General features: G+C 45.2%; 1 protein-coding gene across 1 annotated transcript in view; it reads left to right on the forward strand.

The window, feature by feature from the left end:
* DNAH12 (dynein axonemal heavy chain 12) overlaps positions 1-21,894 on the forward strand; it is a 1,534,490-nt gene that overhangs the window by 263,760 nt on the left and 1,248,836 nt on the right. The window contains exons 12-13 of the mRNA XM_078661571.1: positions 2,565-2,743; positions 17,791-17,926. Coding sequence (XP_078517697.1) covers positions 2,565-2,743; positions 17,791-17,926 — 315 coding nt within the window. The remainder of the gene's footprint in view (positions 1-2,564; positions 2,744-17,790; positions 17,927-21,894) is intronic.

The raw sequence follows: 21,894 nt of genomic DNA on the forward strand, positions 1-21,894 counted from the left end.
GAGCCAGTAATATGGTGGCAGTGCCTAGCAGGCACCGCCAGCCATATTATGATGTGGGTGGTTTACAAGCCTTTACATGGCGGCGATGCCGCCATGGAAAGGCTGATTCAGAAAAAGGGGGTGGTGATGAACAGAGTGCCTGAATTAAGCAGACCACTCTTACCCAGTCCAAAGATCAGGGCTTGATCCATCACCGTTTTTTAGCTCACTGCACCATCCCAGCTCAGAACTTGGCTATATGCAAATTAGTCTGTTCCTGTCCCAGTGCATGATGGGAACAGGGCAAACCAAACTACCAAGCCAATTCTTATACTGGGAAGGAAACAAGCTTCCGGGGACCGGTTTCTGCCATTTCAGGCGTCGTCGGCCCGGCTTGCTTGAATCCTGATGGTGCAATGAGCAAGGGACTCACATCTGAGTATACCCTTTCACGCTTATGGTGGACAAAATGATTCAGAAAAAGGGGGTGGTGATGAACAGAGTGCCTGAATTAAGCAGACCACTCTTACCCAGTCCAAAGATCAGGGCTTGATCCATCACCGTTTTTTAGCTCACTGCACCATCCCAGCTCAGAACTTGGCTATATGCAAATTAGTCTGTTCCTGTCCCAGTGCATGATGGGAACAGGGCAAACCAAACTACCAAGCCAATTCTTATACTGGATGGATCAAGCCCTGATCTTTGGCCTGGGTAAGAGTGGTCTGCTTAATTCAGACACTCTGTTCATCACCACCCCCTTTTCTGAATCGTTTTTGGCCACTATAGGTGTGGCAGGGTATACTCAGACATGAGTCCCTTGCTCACTGCTCCATCAGGATTCAAGCAAGCCAGGCCGACGAGGCTGAAATGCCAGAAACCGGTCCCCGGTAGCTTGTATCCTTTCTGGTGAAGAATTGGCTTGGTAGTTTGGTCTGCCCTGTTCCCATGATGCACTGGGCCAGGGACAGACTAATTTGCATATAGCCAGGTTCTGAGCTGGGATGGGGCAGTGAGCTAAATAACGGTGATGGATCAAGCCCTGATCTTTGGACTGGGTAAGAGTGGTCTGCTTAATTCAGACACTCTGTTCATCACCACCCCCTTTTCTGAATCGTTTTTGGCCACTATAGGTGTGGCAGGGTATACTCAGACATGAGTCCCTTGCTCACTGCTCCATCAGGATTCAAGCAAGCCGGGCCGACGAGGCTGAAATGCCAGAAACCGGTCCCCGGTAGCTTGTATCCTTTCTGGTGAAGAATTGGCTTGGTAGTTTGGTCTGCCCTGTTCCCATGATGCACTGGGCCAGGGACAGACTAATTTGCATATAGCCAGGTTCTGAGCTGGGATGCCCTGATCTTTGGACTGGGTATGAGTGGTCTGCTTAATTCAGACACTCTGTTCATCACCACCCCCTTTTCTGAATCGCCATGGAAAGGCTGGCGGGGATTGGCTTTGGGGTCCAATTGTGGGCCTCCTGAGGGGGTGGGCGATGGGGGGGGTGCACTTGGGGGTACCCATGGTACCCTCCTGCAGTTCCCTGCACCAAGTGGCAGGCACCATGTGGTGCCTGCCATGTGGTGCAGGGAAATGCTCTGCATGCCCTTTTACCATTGTGGACGGTGCTGCAGCCAGCCAATGGTAAAAGGCCAGGATGTGCCTGCCAGTATGGCGGGCACATCCTAATTGCACTGGTGGGACAGCCGCACGTCTGGCGGTCGGTCCCATCACCATTATGATCCGCCCGCCATCATAATGAGCCCCTTCGATATGTGTAACAATTACTATTATATCTAAGAGGTTATAAAAATGAAGATAATCCCATGGCAGAAAGATAAACTAACTTACATGAAATAGTAGTACTAAAATGCCCTTCTTCCTCTTAGTCACCCCACCATATTCACCTCTGTGTTGGATGCTAGCTAATGATTTAGTTGTGGGGTAATCTATTTCCTTTGAAATTTGGATTGAAATGGTCTCTGAGCCAGTGGTGTTTTGACGTGTCTATGCAGAGTGTTCGATCTGTAGGTTGCTAAATCTCTGGGATGTTGTAATAAAGGGATCTGATTGATTAAAAGCTTATATCAACCAACCTTTATTGGAGAGAATGCATGAGCTCATGAATTGGTGGAGGGTGCTCTCGGTGAAGAACTAGCGTTAAGAAGTATATCATATTTCCATCTTACTTGCAATATCTGGTGAGCTGAATACTTTACTCCTATAATCATCTGGAATATAAATGTATGTTTTTCAGTTAGCATATGCCAACTGCACTAATCAATAATGTTTCTAAATGCTTTGCTAACCTAATAGGGTGAATAGTCACACCACAATGAAAAATTGATTAGGATCACACGTGGACTTAATTCATACAAGAGATATAAGTGTATAATTTGGTGATCAGCAAAAATACTGAACTCAACAAACCAGACTGTAAAAGAATGTGTACTACTGCTGCTACAATTATCTATCCTATCTATCCTAAACTATGCGGATACTAAATCATCTACTAAGTCCAGTGTTTTAAGGTTCTAATAGGTTTATCAAAACATATGTCATGATTAAAATGTTGCTATTATTCTTTAAAGCGTATTGAAGAATTTAACAACGTTGCCAAAGAAATCGTGAATCTGGATTCTCGTGCACACTTCAAGATGGTGCGTTTGGATTGCGATGATCTGAAACAGGGTTTGGCCAATAAAGCCAAAGGCTTTGCAAATACACTGATTGAAAACCTGGTTTCAAAACTCAGGGCGGAAAATGAAAAGTAAGTACTAATTTTGTTCTCTTAAATGCTTGTTGGTCATGGGTATTCTTTATGTGTCTTCCCTGTTGAACGAATAAAATACATATTTCATACATGTAGAATCTAGGTAGCATATAGTTATGCTTAATTCGTTTTTTACCTATAGACCTGATTCCCCCCAAAAGCTTTGTGTTCTGAATTACACTTCTGGTAGCAGAACATTGGATTTAGGTAAGAATTTCTCAAGCCTTTTTCACAGATCGGCTATTGAGAAATGTACTAATGCCAGACGCATACTTGCCAGCCAGTATGGTGGATATTCTGCTTAACCCCTTCCACGCTCATGACGAGCTGGGCTCGTCATGCAGTAGCCTCCTGCTACACTGATGACGAGCCCAGCTCGTCATGAATAATGGTGTTCCTGTATTTACAGCACAGGGGAAAAATCCCCATAGCGTTCAAGTGGTTAAAGTAAAGTTAGTGTTAGGGATGAGAACATGACTGATCCTATGGAGGGTGCACAAAATCAATTTTGAGAATGCAGCGGACATATACAATGTTAGTAGGTGTTTGCACTGGCTAGTCACACCAAAGTTGTGCACCTAACATTAATGGAAAAACATACTAGAATGGGTGATTACCTTTATCATCACAATGGGATGTACAATTCATACAATCTGCACCATTTTTTAAGGTGACCAAAGCAAAGGTGATCTTGCAGATGAGATGTAAAAAAAACATAAACAGACAAAACAAAATTATTTGTGTTGTGGGTTCCCATCTTTAGAATGTCCTGACCTATATCTTCCACCACATTCTTTGAGAGACATCAATAAGGTTTTTTTTTCCCCAACAACTTGAGAGCTGTGCAAAATGGCTTCAATGTGAGAAGTTTGCACTGTAACATCAAGTAAACGGGGGAAAGTAAAAATGCATTTGCACCTTAGCCCTTCCCCCAAACTGGTGGATATGAACATCTAACAAGCATTTGCTATCAATAGGTCTCGCATTAGGAAAGTTTGAGGTATTAATATTGTAAATGACACATTTTTGATTTATGTTTTGGTTTTGAAAATTGCAAAATTAATAGCTTTGTCATATACAATGCCAATAGTTTTAACTTTTGCAAACGTGACACCTATAGTATTTGTAATGCAATATGTGTTGTATTTACATGACTTAGAAGTATTAATATTACAAATTACAATGGCTTTTATTTTTTTTAATAATTAATACTTAAATACAAGTTATTGTAATTTATAATGGCAATAGCTTCAACTTTTGTAAATAACTTTTGGGAAGATTATGTTCAGTGCATTTTATTGTGATGAAAATCCAAGAACAGAAATGAAATATTAACATCTTTTTCTGACATTTGTAACAAGAGGGCGAGAGAGAGAAGGAAGGGGGGGAGAGAGAGAGGGAGGAGAGGGAGGGAAGGGTGAGAGAGAGAAGGAAGGGCCGAGAGATAGAGGGAGGGAAGAGCGAAGTTGAGAGGGAGCAAGAGAGAGAGAAGGAAGGGGCGAGAGAGGGTGGAGAGAGGGGAGGTAAGAAGGAGGGGGAGAAAGAGAGAGAGAGGGGTTGGAGGGAGGGAAGAGGAGAGAGGGAGAGAAAGAAAGAGAGAGAGGGAAGGAAGAGAGCAAGAGAGTGAGGGAAGGAGGGGCGGGAAGAGGGAATGGGAGTGGGAGAGGGAGCAAGAGAGAGAGAGGGAGAGGGAGAGAAAGAAGAGAGGGGGGTCTAAAAAAATGACTCTCTCTCTCCATCAGAAAATACTTAGAAGGTCCCAAAAGCGAGACCTATTGTCTATGCCAATGCTTGTTCTATTTTCAGTGGGAAGAGGCTCAGAGGACGCAGCGATGGAGGAGCTGGGTGTTGGGGATGTAAACAAATGGGGGGAAGCATTTGGTTGGAAGAGTAACATAGAGAGGGGGGTGGGCAGGGATGTGAATGGGCAAGCAGCAGATGGCGAGGAAAGAGCAAAGCCAGAATTGCAGAGGAGCATACGAACTGTCCCTGAGGTGAAGCCGGGCATAGAACTCTACCATGTTTTGTCACAATCATCATCTAAGCTGGGTAGCAGTGGTTATTTATGGCGCTTAAATAGGGAGAGTCTTGCACCAGCGTTATATGTAAATACGTTATTCTTTCTATAATGCTTGGTTACCGCCGGCTTCCTTTGTTAACACAGAGCACACTGTCTGCTCGTGTGCAATGGAATAATTACTAACTCTCATCTCATATAAACATAGCGTCAAATTCCCTTTCATCAACACATAGAAGCTGTTTCATAGGAAGCGCCTAGAAAGCAATTTTATCCATGCAAACTCTGTTTCAAAACACACCGTATTTTAGATTGTCCTTGCTGCCTCTGGGCGCTAGCAGGCGAAAGGAGATAACTGATCTCTCTACCTTCTCCCAACTCCTTATATCCATATGTTGATGAGTCGGAAAAAGCGCCTAAGGTTGTCTTTAAGGCGGTTTGGCGAAGAGCGCTTGTGTACGGCAGAGTTCTTCACTAGGGGTGTCACTGTGCGGGGGAGCACACCCGCCTGGCAACATTTCCCATGCAAATATGATTCGATCTGTAAGGGGCTCTTAGACAACTCGAGCAGCGCTTGGAAGCCTGCCAGATTCTGGGGAATTATGGGGGAGATTAAAAGCGGTTGTTGATAAACGCGTGAATTAATCGGATATCTTTTAAGGTGTGTATTATACTCTAAGAAAAGGCGGCCTCTTAAATGTATTTATTCACCTATAAAGTAAAATACAGCAACAGATGTTCATACAGCCGCAAACATAAAATAGGTGCGTTTGTTGCATTTCCTCATGTATTCCACTGTTCAAAACATAAATGACAAAGTACTTAGCAGTATTCGAACCGTGCCATTACTAACGAGCATAGCACGGAACAAGAATGCAGTACCAGCCGCAGACCCCTTTGAGTTTCTGACACCACAACACAAGTGACCTTCCTTCAACAAATGTCCCACAAAGAGCAGCGGAAACTGGCATTGCTGTGGGCAGGGGGAAGGATAAATACGTGTCACGGCCTGGCGGCCGTGAAGTGTGAAGCAGTGAGCGGGGAAGCAGATCCCTTTGAAGCTCTCGGCGGCAGGAGGGGGGGGGAGCAGGGATGTGAATGGACAAGCAGCAGATGGCGAGGAAAGAGAAAAGCCAGAATTGCAGAAGAGCATACGAACTGTCCCTGAGGTGAAGCCGGGCATAGACACACCAGTCAGTGTTGGGGGTGTGGCGTACGTGTATTGAATTAAAGCGCTTCAAAGCCATGCCAGGGGTAGCGAGCGCTATATGAATGCAATTACAATACATGTAGGTAGAATCAAATGCGGCTTTGTTTCTAACATTTTAAACATGTACAGTAACGTCGTACTGCAGGTGTTAATTATAAAAAAAGCCTGTAGGGTACAGGGTACTTACTTCTGGGTTGCAAGCCTCGCTTTGGCATTGCCCCTGTAAGGGCCTTTATGCTGTGGTGTAGAGCTCTACATATTGCGTTGGAAGTTAGCCGCCCAGTTAAATGGAGGTATAAAGTGAGGCCATTCATTCGATACTGGCGTGCTATTACCCACCTCGCGCCCACCGTCGTAGGCGCACAGTATAGTTGTACTGGTGAGCTAATGGCCGGGGTCGATGTAATCACAGTATACGCTGACCTCTGGGGAGTGCAAGGGGAACCCCTCTAGGACTGTGGGTTGCTGACCCCGGTAATTACAGGAGGTCAGATCTCTACAATTGAAAACGAACTGAAGTAGAATTGTGGTAGCGTTGAGGAAAGAAGTTAAAGGCTGTGCTTAAAGTGAGCTAGCAGCTCGATCGGACGGACAAAAAATGTAAACATTTAAAGAAAAACAAAGGGACACAAGTGTATGCCTGCCTCCGCACCAGTGAGATTGAGAAGGAGTGGGAAAGTGCACTTCACAGGAATAGTGCGTAAAACAAGATGAATGGATGGCAATTGAATACGCGTTTAATATAGTGAAGAGTGCAGCGGTGGAAGAATGAAGCAGTGAATAGCACTTTGCACCACGAAGAAAAGGATTAAGTACGTCACAAGAAAAATCTCACCTAAAAAACGAAGGCGCAAGTGTGTAAGCGCTGTTAGGAGTGTCAGGAGCTCCGTGAGAGAAAACGAAACTGTGTGGGGCATCCAGTTGCAGTGAATAGATATTTGGGTAGCTGTAATTGCAAGTCTGAGGCATGAAAGGAGCCGAAGCATCGAGCGACCATATGGAGAGGGAGGGGGCGGAGAAGCAGATTGCCTTCAAGGCAGGGGGCAGGCAAAAGGCTCGGGCAAGTTCGTGGAAGAAAGCCGTGAAGCAGGGGGCGGGGAGCCGAACCCTTTGATGTATCTCACGGCCTGGCGGCTGTGAAAAGAAGCAATTAGGGGGGAGGAGAAGGGAGGCCAGTGCGCACTGCGCACGCTGGGGACGAGGCCGTGAAAGTTAAAGCAATTAGGGGGGAGGTTGGAGGAAGACTGATAGGCAGAAGGCTCGGGCAAGCTCGGCATTGAGGGGCGCATTCCTTTGAAGTGTCGGGTCTGATGCAGCTTGTTGGTCACGTGATTTCACGTGAACTGTTGAAAATCCGCTTTTTGAGAGCCTTTTGAGAGCCTCTTGGTTTAGCGGTGGTTTAGCGGCATTAGACTCGCATATTCATTCCTGCGGAATGGAATAGGCGAGACCTAAAAAGCCACTGATTTAGGTTGAGAAGCGAAATCTATGTTCACAAATGCGAGGAAAGGAATTTTCATGAATGCATAAAAAAGTAATATTAGGTCAATCAAAGGCATTAACATATAACTTTAAATGTTAACCATTTTTGTGCAATAGGCCACTTTCTGACCTAACAGTACACCATATTATCAATGCTATTTTGTAAACCATCAATAAGGGCACGCTTTTCACTTAACATGCTTAAAGATTTTCTTTTGTTCTAAATACCTTGCGTAACTGTACTGGAATAATGCAGGATTTCACAAGAAAATCATCAAATCTGCCTTGCATTGTATTTGTTCTACTAAAAAATCATTCTGTAACCGTATAATGATATAAGAATTATATGGGAAAAATATTACTATCTACTGCAATCCGCAGAGTGTGCTTCCTGCCCTCCTCTGACATCACTTCTTGGTCAGGCGTTCAAGGCAGTTAATGAACAGAGAACAGAATATGTAAAATAAATGATCATGGGAAAACAACTACATGATGTATTATATGTCTACTTGATGCAACTGCTTAAGACAACAAATAATAAGCTCTCATGTTTAGTTTAGTTTAATAGTTTATAGAGCGCTCACATCTCCCTGGGGCATTGCGGCGCTATCCAGATAGACGTACAGCCTAGAGGTAGTACTCCAGCAAAATTCACTTACCATCTTATCAGTGGCGGCAGGCACGGATCTGGGGTGGCGGGGCAGAGGCGGAGGGGGTGAAGACAACACCTCCTCGCCTTTCTCTCCCACGTCGTCTCTCCTCTTCATCAGCTGATCAGGACGCAGCCAGGCTCCCCTGAGTCAAACACAACGCTGCCGTTGTGATTGATTTAAGCGTCATAGTTCGGCGCTAAGACAGGAACTGGGGGCCAGGGGATGTTCTCCAACCAGACCGTAATGCAGCCTGGGTGGAGAATAGCCTAAGTGTGCATGACTGTTTTGCCGGCCAGAGACGGCTGGCCTAAGCGTCATGCGCACTTCACTGTGCCCACCACTCCCTCCCTGCCCTACTCTATGAGCAGAGCAGCCCTACCCCGCCCCCATGCTGCTGTAGCAGGAACAAATAAAATGATAATAACGTCACATTATTATAATTGTATTTTTCCTTTCTTTCATTGCAGCAAACAAGTGGGGCGACGCTCCCCCGCCTTAGTGGAGGAGGCACCACTGCATCCTGTTATTTTATAAGTGTACATTCTTTTCGGAATTATCGTGTAATTGTGGATGTTGTGCCCAGAACTGGAAGTGATAATCACTCCAATGGACTACCTAGATTTTAAGAAAATAACAGGCCTTAGTAAAGATATTAATAGAAGGCCAGCATAAATAATTCATCAGAAGAAATTGAACAAACCAATGGAGATAGGTGCTCTAGTTTGGGAATGGCCATGTAAGAGAAGTAAGATTAGTGCACAAGTTAGAATTGAGAAACTTTCAGCGCCGGGCAGTGGTGTAACATTAGCCCCTGCTGTATGGGGGCCGCGAGTTCGAGGGGGCCCTCTCCGGCACTGTGTACGTATGGCACCCCCTGGCCATAGAGCTCCTGCAAGGCTCCACAGGTAGGGGGGCCCTTCTTGTACTTTGTTGGGAGGCCCCTCAAGTTTCGTTACGCCACCGGTGCTAGGTGGGGGGCTACTCAAAATAATGGTAAAAATAGATAAAAGTGGTTCACTCGTCAATGATCTGTTTTCTGTTGGTTTATATGAAAAACAGTAGCATTCATGGAGTGTTAAAAAGGTAATTTGTTTTACATTTAACGTTACTCATTATTCTGGAACTGTCGCCTTACCCAGTTTTCTGGATCTTTGAAATATATTTCCAGGGCTAAAGGCTTTCATTGAGGCAAATAAAATCAACAACAAGCACAGGCCTCGATATTTGTGGAGGGCTCATTTAGGATTGTGGTTACAACCTTGGAGCAAGTTCCGTCCAGCTAGAGAACACGCCTTCCATTATATTTTGTTTGAATGTAAAACAGGGTCTGTGCTTCTCTTCTTCAAGCCTTAAACTGGCATGAAAATAATTATGTTGATTTATTTAAATAACAGTGTAAATAGGCCATTAACTGAAACCAGTTGTGGTTATTTTTAAATTCATGAAATCATCCCCACATATAAATCAATAATTTTCGTAGTAATACGATGTAATAAAGTCCTGGGAAAACAAAAAAAGTAGGGGTTGAATGCTTATTTTCATGTCACTCGCTATCAAATACTCGGACCATTTCCAGTGCATCATTGTTTTGCTTAATGTGCCACTCCACACAGGGACCAATCTTATGGAAATCAACCATAGTCTTTTCCTCCAACAGCCAGTCAATCAATCAAGGTATTTAGAGAGTGCACTACTCACCCGTAAGGGTCTTAAGGCGGTGGGGGAGTGGCGGGGGGTTCAGGCAGCTCGGAGGTCATCCGAAGAGCCAGGTCTTCAGGTCTTTCCTGAAGACTTGCAGTGTAGGGCTTCCTCTGATGGTGAGGGGGAGTTTGTTCCAGGTCTTGGCCGCGATGTAGGAGAAGGATCTGCCCCCCGTTCTGGGTCTGTGAATGCAGGGGATTTCGGCAAGGGCTAGGTCGCGGAGTGGAGGTATCTCTTGGGGGCATGGAAGGAGATTCTTTTGTTGTTGTATTGGGGTGCGGAGTTGTGGAGGGCTTTGTAGGCGTGTGTGAGCAGCTTGAAGGCTACTCTCTTTTTGACTGGGAGCCAGTGGAGGTTGCGGAGGTGCTGGGTGAGGTGGTTGTGTCGTGGGATGCTGAGGATGAGTCTGGCTGCGGCATTCTTGATGGTCTGGAGTTTGCGAAGGATTTGTCGATTGCGAAGGATTTGTTGATTCCGGCGTAGAAAGTGTTTCCGTAGTCCAGCCTGCTGGTGATCAGTATGTGGGTGACGGTCTTCCTGGAGTTGGGGGAATCTATTGGAAAGTCTTGTGAAGTATGCAGAGGGAGTGGAAGCACGTGGAGTACACAGCGTTGATCTGTTGGTTCATGGGGAGTGAGGAGTCAAGTATGCTGAGGTTGCAGGCGTGGTCCGTGGGGGTGGGAGGGTTTCAAAGTCGGGGGGCCACCAGGTGTTGTCCCACTGTTGGAACTGGGGTCACCAGTCCCCTAGGGTAGCATGGCACGAGCGGGTAGGCATCCGAAAGCACATGTGTTAAGCGATCATGCAGCACACACTCACACTGAGACAGAAACCTGGGCACGCAATAAATGACTCCACTCCAGAGCTTGTATAAAAACAAGTGATTTGTATTAAGATAAATAATCAGATAGATAGAGCAGGATCAGGGAAATCATAAATTCATTTAAAATACATGTGTCTCAAAACTTGCGATCAATATTAGATGAATAAATATCCGTTCTGCAATAAATATTAAATATTGGATCAATAAATAGTTAAATACATTTTTAGTGGGACACAGGCCCGACCTACGCCTTGCTTCTTGGTCAGTACCTGAAAGGAATACATCTCAAAGTCATAAGAACAACACTGCATTAAGCATCAATATCCATTTCCTCAGGTAAACAAAGGGACAGTTCCATAACAGAAACATCTCCCCGCTGTAGGAATAAACAATTCGTTAAGTGTAGTTCAAACATTTCCTTAAATATGAAACATTTCATTTGCCACAAAAGTATGTGGACGTAACTCTCCTCCTGTAATAGGAATTAAACATTTCATTAAGAATAATTATTCCATATAACAAGGTTGGGCATCCCTTTGGGAGAACTTCTCATTGGGCCCAGCTAACCATTGCATTAGCCAGCACTAACTAGGAGAAAACATTGCAATCTAGGTAACCATCCCCTTGTGCAGGTTTAACTGTATCAGGGCTACACCAACATTCCATCAGGGAAGTAGAAATCCCTACATTGAGCAGGTGTAAGTAGATCTCTGTTATAGCAGGGGTATGAGACCCTTCCCTGGGCAGGAGTAAACATTGCCTCAAATGAGGTCAACACCTTTCATTAGGCATGAAGTATTTCTTTAGGCATCACACACCATCCTATTACCTGATGCCTGAACAGGCAGGGCCTTCCCCCTATTAATCAGGAGCTTACAGGTAAAACATTTCCTGCAATAGAGATAATCAGTTTAGCAGAAGTAAAACACTTCACTGAGGGTAAAACATTTCATTAACCATTTCCTTAGGCAGGAATGAAACTCCTATGGCATTAATAAAAACACGCCACTGCGGATAAAACATCTCATTAGGCAGTGTAACTATATCCTTATAGCATTAACGTTCCCCTACTCAGCAATCAACAGTTAACAACTCTTCAAGGCAGAGATAACCATTTTTAACAGGCAAGCCTGAGCTTAGAAGACTTGGTTTATGCATGTAAAGCCTTTTAGTAAATGTAAACATTTCTTTAAAGCAAGGAGCACCTCACTCCATAACTGTGGGCATGTGCTCCACCTTTCAACCAACATGAATAAATGTTTCATTAGTCAGCAGACACAGTTCATTATGCAGCTGTTGGCGTTTCCACCCCAGGCCAGGATCAACATTCTAATTCCTACATTAAGCAGGCATAAACCTCTCAGCACCCAAGAGTAATCCTGTAAATAAGTAGAGGTTATAACACTGGGGCAGGGGTGTAATAAAACTTCTATAGTTCAGAATAATCCTGGTTCCAAGCAGGAATAACCACCTCAAAACTCTTCCCCAATCATAGGTAACATCCCCCTAATCAGGAGTAAACATTACAGGGAAGGAATCAGGCATAGGCATTTCATTAAGTAACTTATAAATAGAACATTACTCATTGCCAGAGAGCAACATCTCATTAAGCAAGCACAGGCCTTGCTTTAGACTAGTAAAACATTTCTGTTAATTAAGGTGAACATTTCAATAAGCAATTCAGTAAAGCATTCTCAATGAGCATTTTACTATGCCTTGGACTCCCCTATGCAGGGCTAAGCCATCGCAGGTGAACTCAGTATGTCTTTAGGCCTACGCCGGAACCAGGGCCCAAACAGTTAATGAATGGCAAGCCTGTCCTCAGGCATAAACAGTAACTTAATGGCCTCCACGTCACTAGAGGCACATAGGGGCCAACAGGTGGGCACTTAAGGTAAAAAATACAGCGTTTCTCTGGGGCCTACAAGAGAGCGCTTGGAGGCACAATTACAGCGCTTCTATGGGACATTCAAGAAAGCGCTTGGAGTGAAATTACAGCGCTTCCCTGGGCACTACCTCAGTTCCTCACATGACAGCGCTTGGCCACAGGCAATGCTGGGGACAGCGCTTCAGCAGGCAATCAGGTTTAGATAATAGCACCCGGCAGGTACAGCACTTCACAAGGCAGCAACCCCCTTCAGTACCTCAGCACTCTTCACAGGGACAGCAAAGGAGCGTTGGGGGAGCAGGGAGTCAGCGCTTCAGAAGGCAGCAACTTCTAGAGCCACAGAAGTTCTTGGTGACACAGCGCTTCAGGGGGATAGCGCTTTTCAGGATTCACAGCGCTACGATACAGCAGGCAATTCACAGCAGAGGTAGCGCTCGGCAGACAGTTCATTCCAGGTAGCGCTGCTGAAGGGCACCACAGAATATAGCGCTTCAGGCAGGAATCACGCCCAGGATTCTAGCGCTTCATAGACAGCAGGGTGCAGGGCTATAGCGCTTTGGCCCACACGAGGTGGGGGCAAGACCAGCAGGTCTAATAACATTCAGTTCAGGGTGCTGCAGTTCAGGCAAGTATAGCGCTTCAGAAGGCAGCAACCCCCTCCATTACTTCAGCGCTCTTCACAGGGTCAGCAAGGGCAGCGCTAGATATACAGGACAGGTGACACCCCAGTAGCAGGTTAGCAAGGGAGACCCAAGGTGACATCAGGAAACGCAGGGTCAGTACCGCGCCAATACCTGTTTGCTTCTTCAAAAGTCCTGTGATGATTTAATTTCTTCTTAGCGCTTTAGGTTTCTTGCGCCCTTGTAAATAGAGGCTTAGTTTCTTGTTGGCGTGATGTTTCTTGCGCCCTTGTAAATAGAAGCTTAGTTTCTTGTTGGCGTGATGTTTCTTGCGCCCTTTGGTTTCTTGTTTCCTTGAAGGGGGTTAAGTTGGTGGCTGGTGTTCCAAGTTCTTCTCAGCCAATCCCTTCAAGTGGTCCCTGGGGGTTCCCTGCCGCGGGGTTAGGTCAGTGGGGGGGGTACAGGATGCCTCAATACTTGTAAAGCAGCACACTAGGCCCTGTCATTCCAGCATCATAAGACCCTGCCCTGACCCCCACTGCCTATCCTCCTGCGTAGGTACTTCCCCAGGTCTCCCCTTAGTCCCTCTGACAGGAAAGTTTACCTTCCTTTCCTTATACAGTGCCAGTTGACAGTTGGCAGTGGCAGTTGGTGTCACCTCACCTGTTCCAGAAGGTTCCAGGGGGTTCTAGGAGGTTCCACCATTCTACCTGTGGGCAGGCTGGCAGGCTAAGTTGATACATTGTTTGGAGGGTTCCAGCCAGGCCCTAGCCACTAGAATGCGCCCACTAAACCCCGCTGCAGCAGCAGTGGTCAGTGGCAGCCATGTTAGGGGTATAAGACACCTGCATCTTAACATCAGTTTCACAGTACACAGGGCTTTCCTCACTACACAAGGCCTATACATTGTTGTTACCATGAGGGCATTCTGATTTAAAAGGGAAATAAAAAGGCAAAAAATTTTGGGGAAAGGGCCAAGTCTCACACCCACCCACTGGGGTGGATCCAAGGATGAGGACTTACGTTTTCTCTGAGTTGAGCTTCAGGCAGCTGCTGCTCATCCAGGATGTGATGTCCTTCATTCCTTCCTGGAAACTGTGCCTGGTGATGTCAGATTCCTTGGTGACGGTGAGGATGAGCTGGGTGTCATCTGCTTAGAATACTATGCTGAGTAAGTGTTTTTTCTGACGATGGTTGCAAGGGGGGCCATGTAGATGTTGAAGAGCGTGGGGCTGAGGGAGGATCCTTGTGGTACTCCGCATCTGATCTCTGTGAGTTTGCATAGGAAGGGCGGGAGTTTTTTTTTTTTGTGTTCTGCCGGGGAGGAAAGAGCAAGTCCAGTCTAAGGCGTTTACCTGTATGCCGGCATCGTGAAGTCAGGCGGCTAGTGTGCGGTGGGAGACGATGTAAAAGGCTGCTGAGAGGTCTAGTAGAATGAGGGCTGCAGTGTGGCCTTGATTGAGGAGGGTGTGGATGTCATCAGTGGCAGCTAGGAGGGAAGCCTCAGTGCTGTGATTGGTCCAGAATCCGGATTGAGATACGTCAAGGATGTTGTTGGTTTCTATGAAGTGCTTTAGCTGGGTGTTGAGGGTTTTCTCTATGACATTGGCGGCGAAGGGGAGGAGAGAGATGAGCCTGTAGTTCTCGAGGTCTGTCGGGTCAGTGGGGGGCTTCTTGAAGAGGAGTTTGACTTCAACGCATTTCCATTTGTCAGGGAACATGCCTGTTTTGGAGGCGCAGTTGATTGTCCATCTTATTATTTTATTTTTTTAGAGTTTTATATAGCGTGAACGAGACCCAAGACATCGGGTATCAGAGCTCTTTACATGAGCACCCGTTTTGTTACAGATGGATACATTTTTATATAGCGTGAACGAGACCCAAGACATCGGGTATCAGAGCTCTTTACATGAGCACCCGTTTTGTTACAGATGGATACATTAATTTTTGTTAGGCATCGGGAGATTAAGTGATTTGCCCACAATCACAGGATATTGAGCATCGTTGCCAAGACATCGAACCCGGTTCTGCAGATTTGAGGTCGACGGCTCTAGCCATAAGGCTACATCCTCTCCTAGTTCTGGTGTGATGGTGGAGGCGACCCTTTGGAAGATGTGCGGCGGGCATGGGCCAATGGGTGCTCCGGAGTGGATGCTCTTCATAGTCTGTGCGGTGTCTTCTGTGGTGACAGGGATCCAGGTGAGGAGGGTCGGCTGGGTGGCGTAGTTGGTGGATGGTGCTGGGACGGTGCCTTGGTCTTGGTCGCCGACATTACCATAGAGTGTCCTGATGCAGTGGTAGAAGAAGGAGCTGAGCTTGTTGCAGAGGTTCTGGGACGTCGGTGGTTTCGCTGTGGGGTCTGGTGAATTCTTGTCTGATGGTGAAGAGTTCCTTGGAGTTGTGGAATTTGGAGAGGATCCAGTCCTGAATTAAGTTTCTCCTAGTAGATCTGATAAGTTGGTGGTGTGCCGTGGTGGCGGCCCTGTAGGCGGTGCATGCTTCTGGGGTTTTGCTGTTTCTCCATGTTTTTTCCTGTCATGGGCACGAGTGCTTGGATTCGTGTTGTGTCGTCTGTCGGAGTTCTGGAGGGGGGCAAGCGTGTTGGTGCAGTCGGCTATCCACTGGTGGAGGTCGTTGGCTTCAGTGTTGGCGTCTATCGTGATAGGGGGATGAGTGCGATTGAGGGCAGAGGTGAGGTGTTCGTTGGTGATCTTGCTCCAGTTTCTGCATAGGAGGCGTGGTGTAGGATTGTGTGCGGTGGGTTTTGGAAAAGAGAAGTGGACGCAGTTGTGGTCTGTCCAGAGAAGTTCCATGGTGTGACTGAAGCAAATGTTGCATTAGGTGGTCTCTGTACAGGCACAGACTAAAATGATGGGCTGTAATACAGCGCAGCAAGGATCATTTAAACCCGCCCATCCCTTTTTTGTACTGTAATATCGGTTTGGTAAAAAGAGATTTCTGGGAAAATTTTCAAAAGGTGCAAGGCTTTTGCTGAGAACTTGTTTAGAGTTACAAAAGCATTCCACCGAAATTAATATTTCCTTTAGATTATGAAGACTTTTCTTAGTTGTGTAAACTGTTGGCAAGCCGAAGATTACTACAGCTAGAGTCACGAAGGACTTCTCTACTAAATAAGACCGGAAAAGAAGTAAACATTCACATCTTTTAGAAAGAGGAAAGTTAACCTCTAGCAAATCTACCCCTCTTTTGCGCCTTGTCCTGCTAAACCTTTGAGCAGCCAACTCCTGGGAGTTTCCACTCGGTCAATTGGCATACACTAATTGGATTTGGCTGAAGCACGGGAGATATAGTAAACTCTGGAATTTATCCCTGGCTGGCAAGTGCAGTACATTCATGAAGTTATGTAAGTCAAAAGTTTAACACGTACGTGAAATTACTTTAAGATTTGATTTGTTGAAGACACTACTACAATCATGTAGTAAACATGAAATCATTTGACACCAACATTGAATAGGGATTTGTCTATTATTAATTATTAAAGGCATTTATGGTTTGCAAATATAAAAAATTCTGTTTCACAACCTTTCCTCTACTCATGCATGGCACTTCATAGGCATCCTGTTCACCTGTTGCTAATTGCAGCAAGATAGATATGTATATTATGTACACTCACAGCTTAATATTCTGGCTTCATTTTAGAATTGGCCATTCTGTACATTTCCCGCATTTGAAGTGTCGACCAGGTAATTTTACTCAGAGTTCATAGGGTTTGGATGTAGTTAGCAAGTGTCACCACCCAGTACCAATGATATTCCTACATCACCGCTTTGGAGAACAAACTTTGGGCAGATCACAAACTTTTGTGCCCACCAAACTTTCAAATACATGCACAAAAAACAAATCTGCAATAGCAAATGACCCTGAATTACAGAATCCAGATTTGTGAGTATTATTAATGCCGGCGATCTATAAATTGGATGGCTTTCTTACCATTGGAATTTTCAGGGTTAGACATAGTAACTTAAGTGTTTCCACCTTTGATTTACGATGGTCATTTGTTAGACTCAACTTTGTGGATATTCACATATCTTTCCAGTTATTGTTTCCATCCATAGCAGCATACTGAAAAGTAATCCTAAAAATCGTTGGTATGAGAGTGTAAATGAGATGAAAAGTTGCTCTAAAGAGCCCATACATTATTGGGTATAGGAGCTTTCTCTGCAGGAGAAAACATATCCCTGGAGTAGAAATTAAATTGTATACATTAATGGACATTTCCACAGTACTTACTCCTGCAGACCTGTCTCTTTGTTGACAGTACTCGAGGCAAAATCAACAGTTTGTATGAAAATCAATGGCTTTCATAGATTTCCTTGCCTATTCCTGGGAATTTTGTAAAAATCCAGCAAATCTGAGATATATGTGTGTTGTAGGAGAAAAGCTATAAGCCAATTTTTCATTTTGTAAATTCATTTTTGTGAATCCGCCCCTTGGAGAGGAAAGAAGGCTAGGCAGAGATTACATAGAAAATGAATGTTATAATCCCTTTATGCCAGTGTTCATGTTTCCTTCAACAAGTATTTTGTTCTTTTCCATGCCTTGGTTAACCAATGGAAGCAGTCACCATGTCGTAATTTGCATGCTGTAATTTAGAGATACCACATGTTCGTTCTTTCCCCTTTTCTACAGGATCTGTAATGAATTTGAACAGATTAAGGAACGTGCGTTAAAGGTTCCTGAGACCACAGAAGATATGATTGAAATGATGGCTTTTGTGGAGCATGCCAAATTTAAGGGAATTGAGGAACTAAATAAACAAATTGCAGTAAGTATGTCCTTTGGGAACAACCTGTAGATACGGTATGCATTTTCAATCCCTCTGACCTTTCATGTTAGGAAATGCTGTTCGATGAAAGTGGATCACCAGGTGTGGCAAAGGCAGGGCGATATTCAACTGGAGTTTGGCAGAGAAGTTGACACACACCTTAAATATCTATTTTAACCTGTTTGTCTCTGATAGTTTGAATAAGAAAAACATATTTTAAAATACATATCCGGCATACGGTCTGTTCAAAGGGCCAACAGAAAGACATTTGGGATCTTCAGTCAGAAAGGAATGAATGTTTCAGACCAGACTGAAAATTACCCAAGCGTGATAGAAAAATACAATTACAGTTTTAATATAGTGTGCAATTAAATATAGGGTGAATTTGCAAGATAATTTGAGGGAATGCGGATCTTGCACTTACATTTTTTATATATCTTGTTCAGATGTATGTTGCGTTTCCAGTATTCTTGTTATATTTCTCGCCAGGAGAAGGGGAATATGAGGGAGGAAACTCATAACTTCAGAGATCCCTGAGCACCGTATAATGCTTGCACAAAAAAGTGCACTGCACTTTAGTGAGTACACAGCACCCCCAGTGCATTCGTAGATTTAGAGCTTTCCATGCACTGCATTGGGGTAAATAGTGGGGTGGGGGCTATTGAGGCTCATGGGGAGCTGAGCGTCAGGGGCAGCCTTAGGCATGTGCAAGCTGTGCACCTGCACAGGGAAACCAAACCCCAGGGGCCACCACAGCAATATATATCCTTAATATAATAATCCTCTGACGATGGATACATATTTGCGTGGCGGGATTTGGCGGCCTCCGGCTCTGTTCCACTTCCAAACACCCTGACCCCCCCCCCCCTCTTCACTGGCCTCCGCGCTCCGCCCCGCCCTGGACCTCCTCTTCCGGGGCCCCCTACCTACGCTCCCTGCCCAGGGCCGCCATGACCCTAGAGCCGCCCCCATGAGCGTGATCCCTAATGCTGGGTGTGTCTCTCACTAGTAGGGACCTGACACTGGACGTGGCCTCACTATGAGATAGATTTGATCCTCTATAATTATATTTATGTAGCGCTTACTTTCCTGACGAGTCGTTGATGTGCTTTAATGTGGCACGGGATGTTGTTATCTTTACAATAGACCGCTTCGGATGTGACCCTTGACCTGGGTCTCGCTGGGCCTAAGAGACAGCGTGACCTGACGCTTGACACTGGTCTCACTGACATCCTGTGAGATGCACTTTGTTTCCAAGAGTCTGTTTGTGTATCTCTCTGGACGAGCCTTGCTTTGAGACAGCCAGCAAGTCTGTGTGGCCGCTCTCACCGGGGGGAGGTCAAGTGGGGGCACTTAGCTATGTCTCAAAGTTGAAGCTGCAGCCAGCGGGCTGCTCCAGGGCTTCCAGGTTTTTAAAATATAAAGTTCTTAATACTGTCAATCAGCCTGCTCTCAGAATTTTGTTAGCTCAGGAGAGTGAAAAATATAAAATGGAAACGAATCTGAGCACGTACGTCTGTTGTGGCCGACACTGCAGTAAAGGTACGACCGCATACCAATGAACCATCATGGCCTGCCTCCGAGAGGAGCAGCCTGGCCCAAACCTCTGTATTCATAGGGGGAACACGAACCCTGTGCGTGTTTTGGCTTTCTTGGACCTCACCAATGAAGACTGCCTGAGTTCTCAGAGCACAGCGAGCTACGGTGCCCACTTCCTGGCACATGGCCCAGGCTGGCTCACTGAGAGGGAGAGAATGCCCGAATTATATTCAATCACTGGTAGCTTCAGCGTAGCATTTCACTCAATCATTCTTTTGCTCATCTGTGCCTTTGTAGAAGAGGAGCAGCCATTCTTAAAGCAGCCATTCCCCCTGTAGGGTGACCAACTGACATGGGTGCAGATTCAGGACGGTGAGTGTAAAATTCAGGACAAGCATTCAGGACAAGAGGTCAAAATTCAGGAGAAAAGTTTGGCATCAAAAATGCAGTAGGTCTCGCCTTTCATTAAGTTAAAGCCATTTGCTTTGCTATACAATACCATTAGCAAAGCACATGGCTTTAACTTAATCAAAGGTGAGACCTATTGCATTTTCAAAGCTTGTTTTTAGGTGCAGTTACATATCGAGTATTTCTGCTCAGAATATGGGAGGCAGCATGGTACTTTATTCTACATACTCGAATAAAGCAGGGTTTCCTTCTTCCAACCACTTTTACCTGTCTGAATTCACCAGGAATTTCCTGGCAAAAGTCTCCAAGGGGCAAATTGTGAACTAATTTTGCACAACCTGGAATTCGAAATCATGCGCCAACACTTGGTAGTGGGTAAAGTGGGTAATGTGGAGTTACTGTGCCACTAAGAACCAGGCAGGGCCTTAATCTGGTGACCTGCTGGACATCACTCTACTTTTTGATTCAAGTTTATTTGTAGTTTATCCGTTTGTCAAACTATTCAAAACCATTTCGCTCTACCTGCCTATCTTTTCATTGTGATAGATAGCAAAATATTTAAATTAAATTACTCCTTTGAGCTGGTCATTAATAGGGAAATAATTGGTTTGAATCCTAATTTGTAATCATTTGGAAGCATAAAACCGTGAAGGCACAAGCAAGGTGCAGGCTTCTCATATATCAAACATATTTCAGGGCACAAAGCTCTGCAGCTCGGGTTTCTCGAATCCCAGGTGCTTGCATCCTTTAAGGTACAAAAACAGCTGACCTATATCCTCCTTTGGTCAGTGCTGTAACCCAAAATGATGGGGCCCCCCTACATAATGTCATGAGGTGTCCGAGTCTACAGATCTTACACGTATTCATTGGCCTTGGACTGAGTGGAGGCCTCCTGAAGGGGGAGGTGGGCCTGAAGTGTTTAGAGCCCCATACGCCGCAGGGGCTGCAGATGCCTGCGTTAAGGCCTTGCTTTTCAATGGTGTCAGTCGCACACAGGAAGTACAGATGCATAATTGACCACAATCTTTCAGGTAGGTAAAATACTGCCAATGAGCAGTGCTTCATTTGTTAAAAAATAAGTGCCATGGCCCTCGTCAGGAGGCACTGTAGCTTGCACCACACATTGCCCCTGCTGGTGCTGCCAATGATACTACCAACACAACTACTAACCATCACACTCCTATATGTGTGACAATTCATACTATTCCTGACCCCCAAAGCTATAAGAATGGCTTGGGAAGCAGGTATTAACTATTTTACTGTATATTTAATTAATAAACAACTGTTGTTGTGTTCGTCTTCAAATTAGCTAAACAGTGCCATCATGTGGCAGAAGTTAATAAGCGCTGGTGCTGACAATTAAGTGCTGGTGCCCAGCACCGGAAACCACCGGCTCAAATTAAGCACTGGCAGTACATGAAAGTAGAGGAAATACACCACAGTTCTAAATACAAAGGCGTCAATAGTCTTTGATCTCGAGCCACTCTTATCTCAAATGTAAGTTTTTGAGGTGCCATGAACTCCATCGTCCTGCAGTCCATAGGAACTTCTGGATAACCGCAAGTATAGACATGAAGGTCCTTATTAAAGAAAAATAACCTTCTCTCATCACTATAGCAGAAGGGCAGTATTTGCCCTCTCCTATATCTGGAAACAGGGTCTACTAGGTCTTTATGTATCAACATGTTTTCCCATAGACACTGAGGGCCAGATGTACGAACAATTTTAGCATGCACAAACGGGTTAGTGACCCGTTTGCGCATGCTAAAATTGTCATGGCCATGTACCAACACAATTTTGCGAGTCGCAAATGAATTGCGACTCACAAAAAAGTGTTCAGAAACTCGCTATTTGGAAGGGTTGTTCCCTTCCAAATAGCGAGTCTCAAACCCCCGTACTATTGTTTGGCAACCGCAATTGCGGTTGCAAAACATTCGCAATTACCACCTACCATAGACCACTCCCTGCCCTTAAAAAATCCTGTTTTCCTTTAAGGAAAACAGGCTGCATTTTAAAAAACA

This window comes from Lissotriton helveticus, chromosome 9 (genome assembly GCF_964261635.1).
Source record: "Lissotriton helveticus chromosome 9, aLisHel1.1, whole genome shotgun sequence".
NCBI lineage: Eukaryota > Metazoa > Chordata > Amphibia > Caudata > Salamandridae > Lissotriton > Lissotriton helveticus.